Source organism: Zeus faber (genome assembly GCF_960531495.2).
Source record: "Zeus faber genome assembly, chromosome: 8".
NCBI classification, from domain to species: domain Eukaryota; kingdom Metazoa; phylum Chordata; class Actinopteri; order Zeiformes; family Zeidae; genus Zeus; species Zeus faber.
The window spans coordinates 20,817,741-20,825,174 of record NC_137195.1 but is presented as its reverse complement, the minus strand read 5'-3'; the positions used below and the strand labels follow the sequence as shown (position 1 = coordinate 20,825,174).

Genomic DNA, 7,434 nt, shown 5'->3' with positions numbered 1-7,434 from the left:
TATCCATGCCCTTGTGCGGAGCGTCCACAGCAGGGCGGATCGATTTCCCATTCCAGACGGCGAGTCACGATGGATGTTATTTCACAAACAATCGTTACATGAACAATATGAATGTTTTTTTGTTTTATAGAAGTGAGTTTGTTCATCTGATTTCCACTCGAGTGCTCGGTTCGGACGTTTTGGACGCTGCTCAACCTGGGTCCGTTTTCAGCGAGAAGCCGGCGCTTATTTGTGCCGCTTTCGAACGGTACTCGGAAATCGGTCGTTCCGACTTCCAGTCCTCACTTCCAGTCCTCACTACTCGTCCTCACCTCTCGTCCTCACTTCCTAGGGAACCGGGCTCCATTTCTTTCGCTGGGCAAAAAACTGACGCCCGCAGACGCTACAAGGCGTACACGATATGACGCGACTACAGGGTGGTTGGCGTCGAAGTTAAACATATTTTCCAAATAAAACCCCCCGTAGTTTGAACATTCCCAAGTGGGAGGTCTAACTTGTCCCATTTCTTCACTCTGGAACGCAGCATAAAACCGACACGTATTGCGATGTCTTTTTTTATGTTATTTTAACACATTAACACTTTTATAACACCCTTAAAAAAATACAAATAAATACAATTTTATATATATATATATACTTTGCACCACCTTGCAGTATTTATTCTTACACCAATGTTGTTATTACACCAATCTCTGTCGCAATGTAGCTGAATGTTATTCTCCCTTGTAAGTCGCTTTGGATAAAAGCGTCTGCTAAATGACTAAATGTAAATGTAAATATATATATATATATATATATATATATATATATATATATATATATATATATATATATATATATATATATATATATATATATATATATATATATATATATATATATATATATATATATATATATATTATATATTGAAGTATATATATATTGAAGTACGCATATATATATATATATATATGCGTACTTCAATATATATAACACAACATAATATATAAATATATATTTGATATAATATTTAAATATATATAAATAAAAATATAATATATTCGTTATATATTATTCAAAGTATATATACACATAGTAATATATATATTTAATATATAATATAATTTATATCAAAGATATATATATATATATATATATATATATATATATATATATATATATATGCATACTTCAATATATATAACACAACATATTATATAAATATATATTTGATATAATATTTAAATATATATAAATAAAAATATAATATATTTGTTATATATTATTCAAAGTATGTATACACATAGTAATATATATATAATATATAATATAATTTATATCAAAGACTTATATATATATATAAATATATTTTAAAAAAAAGAAATACTTCCGTGTTCCTCCTCCTCCTCAGCCCCGTTCAAAGATGGCAGCCGCGTTGCACTGAACGCACAACTGGAGCATTTTCGGGCTTTACCATGAAATGTCATCGGAGTAAACAGTTGTTGTAGCGATGGTGGTGTGACGACGCCGTGCCCGTGTTATCGCGAATGTGTCGCTGAATGAAGACACAGGCAGGGACAGTGACATTCTTCTTCTCCTGGGAGATGAGCTAGCAAGCTAAGGTTAGCCGCGGATGAATCGGTCCAGTGTCACTCAGTGGCCCTTGCCCCTCAAAACATCTGCTTTTATTGTACAGCGACGTCTTGCACGGCGAGGATCTGCGGCAGCCATAAATACTCTGAAAACATGCTCTGTTGTGGCAACTGTAGTATAACACTCACCCTTTTCAATGCTGTATTTATTATGTTGTTATAACCATTTTGTTTTCCACCCTGGTACCCACAGGGTTTGTAAGGATTGAAGTTGATATATATGCAAACTTGGACACTTTCCTATATTCCCCGAATGTGAATTGTTGTTATGGAGGTTTATCGTATACTGGATACATTGTTATTTATTTTTTTGAATTTGTGGTGTTCTTGCATATTGACAACTGAATCCATCGAATTCAAATCTAAAATCTGTCGTTTGGCCCATCGTTATTTAATACCAACAGCATGCTGTGTCAGTGCATTCAGTCTTTCAAACCAGTCCCTAAAATGCTTTCATGTTATCCCTCACCAGATTTATTTCACCATGGCCATCACCCAGTTCCGCCTTTTCAAGATCTGCACATGTTTAGCCAACCTGCTCTCTTTCTTCAAACGGTTGATATGCAGGTGAGGGCAGTAAGGAATCGGATAATTGATATTCGTCAGGTTTCTCCTTCCCCTCCTTCTATCAACATGTTTTGTTTTTTTTCCCCTTTGGATTCATCTACAGGACGGGAAGAGGACGCAAACTCAGTGGTGATCAAATTACTCTCCCGACCACGGTGGATTTTTCATCCTCTGTACCAAAACAGGTCAATATGTTGTGTGTGTTGATCCATTTGTGAACCTCTGTCCTTGTGAAGTGGGGAAGTCTGGCACATGCAGTATGAAACATTACAAGGAAGATTTTAGAGTTTATCCATATTTGTCAATGTCTTAATTGGGGGTAAAAAAACGAAAACCAAAACTTTTCAAGGGAAACCATTAAATATTTGAACATATAGACAGGTTTGATATCTTCCATTGGCATGGTACTGGCACTCCTCATAAAACCTCCAGACGATCCTTTGTTGTTTTCCAAAGATTTGACCATTTTACAATATCACCCTACATACCTTATTACCTTCCAGCCCAAACCGCTCCCGATCACCATTACCAACATGTCCCCTTTTCCACACACACACACACACACACACACACACACACACACACACACACACACACACACACACACACACACACACACACACACGCACACAGGTTCATTACTTAAAAATGTGGCTTTGGCACAGTCACCAAAATAGCATTTCACAACCAGATCCATGAGAAACCCAGCTCCACAATGAATAGGGAGGCGTTCACGGCATGTTTGGTCGGACTGGGCTTCCGTGTGTAGCTGCCTTCTTAGCAGCACAAGGTCTTTTGGCGGTTTTTACTAGTGCAAGGAGGACAGGCGGCAGCCACAACGGGGGCGTGGTGCTCTGGCTGCTCTGGCTGCTCGGTTCAAGGACAGCCGGCTACAGTGCTGCACCACATTGCATGCAGCGCGAGGGAGGGAGGTGACATTGTTGACAGTTTACCCTCCACTGCCCCTGGCAGTGGCAGCAAACGCCACGAGTGACATTTTCCTATAATCATTAATTGTAACTGCAAAGTTGTGGATGGAAATAAAACAATGACTTCATAGCATGGCTTTCAAATTGCCGCTGAAAGACACAACAATATAGATATCAAATAGTCACTCAGCGCTGTTAAAGGCCAAAACGTTTAAATAGTATTTCGTTTGTAAAAGTCTTCTAGGGTTCAGAGCTTCATGAGGACCGTTGCAAGAGCTAACGTAATCGTGAAGTCAAAACTAGGCAAAGTTGAATTTTAACCATAAAGTAAATGTTTGAAACCATTTTCCTTACTCTTTTTTTTTTTTTGCCCAAAGACAGAAATCTCTTCAGGTTAATAATGTACTGTATATTGTTCAAATGACTATGACATCTATGTGACTTGAGTGAATAAGTCATTAATTGATGTTTTGCTAACATTTTTTAATCATGAATACGGAAAGGCACTGATTCTTAAAAGAAAAAAAACAACCTAGAAAACCAAACTAATCTATCCTGCTAAAGACCAAGGGATAGATTGGTGTTAATTTAATATTGATTTCAAATGCATCAAATTAATGCCGCTATTTTTCTTTTTCGTTTTTTTCTTTCTTTCTTTTTTAAGTTTTGAACTATCCTTTCCATTATCTCTTTCCCTGATTCCACTCCTTACTCCTGTTTCCATCATCCGTGCAGCCGGAGGTGGAGGAGTGGAGCTCCTGGGACGAAGACGCCCCCACCAGCATCAAGATCGAGGGTGGAAACGGGAACGTGGCCACGCCACCCGGCGACGGCGAGGAGGAGCCGGACTACTTCAAGGACATGACGCCCACCATCAGGAAAACACAGAAGGTTTGTTCACGTACAACAAGAAGGAAGCCAGTCCATTTTAGCGAAGGACTGAGTAGTCACTTTTTTGTAAATGTCCTTTCTGAGCGCTGATACAAATTCAGTAATAGTGAGAATTCTGATGTTCAGATGTGTGTTTTTATTATTTATTCGCCGCTTTGTTTAAACAAAATGGGATTATACCATCAAACTGTCACTAAGCTCCAAAGTAAAATATTTAACAGGAACTCAATACAACATGTTATATTTGTGAAGGTTTCATCTTCAGCAGTGTATGGGCACAGGTATTGGACCTGTTATCGCTATCTCTGCATCCCTCCTCAGTAGTAGTTTCTCAAACAAAGGAGCTGTCTTTTGGGGAAAATTAGTTTGGCACTTGAATAAGAGAAAGAAGTTGTATGGAATTATTATGACCGAAAGGTAAAATAAATGCTGTGTGGCAGAAGAAGGTAGAAGATGTTTAGTGTCATGTATTTCAGTTAGCAGTTCTACAAAATATACATTTTCTTGAAATATTCTGCTCACATTAATGTGAGAATTATATTTATGTGGAAAAAAATAAAAGAACAGAGTGGCAAACTAATATTGAATTATAACCTTTCTGGTTAACTCTGTGCAATGAAACTTAATTCCTACCTTCCTACCTACCAGCCTAATAACAAAACTTATTAAATATGAATTTGATGTTCATGATAAAGGAAAAAAAGCATTTTGCCACCATCTCCTCGTCTTCCAGATTGTGCTGAAAAAGAGGGAGCCTCTGAACTACCTGCTGCCCGACGGCTCGGCGGGTTTCTCCAGCCGACTGGCGGCCACACCGGATGTGATGTCGTTCATTCCACCCTCAGTGAGTCTGATTCCAGAGTCTCTGGGGGCGGATGGGCGAGTCTGAAAAGATCAACCGACTAGTCAAACAAGTGCTAGTGATAAAAGGGTGGATAATGAAAGCCAATACGGAAACACTGCGATTTGCCTTCGGCAGCAGAAAACAATTTGCATTGTAGTTTGAGCAGGTTCGACGAGTCTCCCATGGTTCAAAATGAGGCTCACAGACATTTATTTGATACTTCTGTCTTGCGCTTCCCGAAAAGACTGGTGAGCCAGGCGATCATATTCCAGTGACAGAAGTTGTGAGACATGGCAACTTTTTTATAGACGGTTTCTACTTGATAGCCTACAATGACCTGTGGTACGAGTAGAGCTCATTAAACCGTTCTGAGGCTTTGGTCAACAGCGCTGCAAGAATTCAACAACACCCATTCCTAATTTAGAAGGAGCATTTGATTTAAGCCTTTTGCAAGTGGCGTCTCTTCTCAGCGCTTCTTCGGGTTGTCTTCACCCCTCTGAGCGCTCAGGGTTGAGGGGTGTCGTGTAAAACCTGTGTAACTAAAATGCTGACGACAAAAACTTCCCGAATGATAATAAAAATAACGGCTGGTACGGTGGCGCGTTCCACAGGCTGAGCTGGGGGAGATGGACACCTGGCAGGAGGACACCAACGCCTGGGAAGACGAGTCCGACGCTGCATGGGAGGCAGAGGAAGTTCTCAGGTAACAGCGTACGGAGAGATCTTCAAATCCTCAGAGGTCATCAATAGGACTCTGAGCACCACATCACTGATTGTATTCATATATTTATTTTATGGTTTAGTTATACACTGAAAATGCACAATATGAAATGAATTGGCATTCTCAGTTGCAATAAAAGTTTATGACCAGCAGGGGGGAGTATATGCTAAAATAACAGCACAATTAAGGAGGATCTGTCGTGATGTGCGTTGTTACTGTCTCATGAACCATAATAAGCAGAACACAATTGTTCATAATACACTAGAAGTGTCAAATGTACATGCATCTGCGTGTTTGTCAGTCTTTAAGTAGCTGCAACTTTGTAAAAGTTAAATTCTAAGCTTAAAATAGTACTTTGTAATAAAACAAAAATGGAATTTGGTCATGGAAGTTGCATTAATGTTGGTGCTTTTGTGACAGAATGCAGTATTTAACTATATGTAATTATGCTTTCAATTATGTTTACAATTACATGCATATTATGCGGTGCATGTAATTCATTTCTGAATTATTGTCAGTGTCTAATGATCCCCTGCATATATATACATGATTGTATTTATGCAAATTGTTATTTTCCTGCACATGTGACTTATTTACTTATTAACACTTGAACTTTGCGATAAAATGGCACCAGCCATATGCGTTCCCGACTCCAGAAAGAGAGAGAGTAGGGCTGAACGATTTGGGAAAGTAATCTAATTGTGATTTATTTATTTATTTATTTATTTATTGACCAATATTGTGGTTTAGTATGAGGTAAAAAAAAGTTCCATATCTTGTGTATTATTCACCAAACACAAGCAATAAATCACTCTATAGCACCTTTCCCAGCTCAGGAGCCACATTAACAAAAATATATTTTTGCCACCAGGCAGCAGAAGCTGGCAGACAGAGAGAAGCGTTCCATGGAGCAGCAGAGGAAGAAGATGGAGAAAGACGCTCAGAGGATGATGAAGAAGGAGCAGAAAATCGCAGTCAAGCTCTCCTAACATTTTCAAAATGCAGGGCGGGGGGCGTGAGGGGGAGGGAGGGAGGGAGGGGGGAAAAGACTTAAATGAATTTGTTCCTTCATCTTAGAGTTAGAACACCCACCGGGGATTCTCGCGCCCTCCTCGCTCCTCCTCCTCCACCAGCAGCCATCACTGTTCTCCGAGCAGCAGGGAGAGGTGAATCGGAACGTACGCGACTTTGTGACAGGGCTGTCTGGAGGGCAGATGAGGTTCCCCAAGTACGTGTACAAGTTCATGATGTGGCCTGTTTTGTTTTGTTTTTTTAATAGGGGATTTCTCTCTCTCTCTTTTTTTTTTCTCTTCTTGTTAAAACGGATGCCCGACCTTGGGTGACATGCTGCATAGACACAGATTTCATCAACTCAATAATGGTTTATTAAAAAAAAAAAAAAAAAAAAGTCATCAAAAGTTCTATTTAGATTTTCCCCAGGTTCAGTTGTACATATATAAGCTGGCACCTATAAATACTCTTAATACGGGGCACGTTTTTCTTTCTTCTTTGTCTTATTTATAGGCTTTATGGACAAAGGAGTGTAATTATTTGTAAGTGTCACTGTAAACCAGTGTCACGTCCCTTTGTTTGCTTGAACGTTGTTTTATATTTAATTTCTCCTGTTGCTAGATTTCCCACACCCCCCAATAATGTAGTGCAGCCCATACGTCACTGGAATTCTGTTCAGGAAAGTAAGGCATACATAACATGTATGTCTCACTTTCCAAATTCGGCGTCATTTCCGAAATATTATTTTGGAAATGACTGGACTGGATGGATCGCTCAATGGACTGTTATGTTAAAAGTCAACCTATGGGTTCCTATGGTAACCTCATAGCTGCTGGT

At 39.1% G+C, this 7,434-nt stretch overlaps 1 protein-coding gene across 1 annotated transcript; it reads left to right on the top strand.

Moving 5' to 3' along the window:
• Positions 1 to 1,426: 1,426 nt before the first annotated feature.
• ebag9 (estrogen receptor binding site associated antigen 9) lies at positions 1,427 to 6,575 on the top strand (the record flags this gene model as incomplete). Its single annotated transcript, XM_080005377.1, has 7 exons — positions 1,427 to 1,604; positions 2,107 to 2,201; positions 2,305 to 2,386; positions 3,866 to 4,021; positions 4,755 to 4,865; positions 5,477 to 5,568; positions 6,458 to 6,575. The coding sequence occupies exons 2-7, from the start codon at positions 2,119 to 2,121 to the stop codon at positions 6,573 to 6,575; spliced, it is 642 nt and encodes a 213-aa protein (XP_079861503.1). The 5' UTR covers positions 1,427 to 1,604; positions 2,107 to 2,118.
• Positions 6,576 to 7,434: the final 859 nt, after the last annotated feature.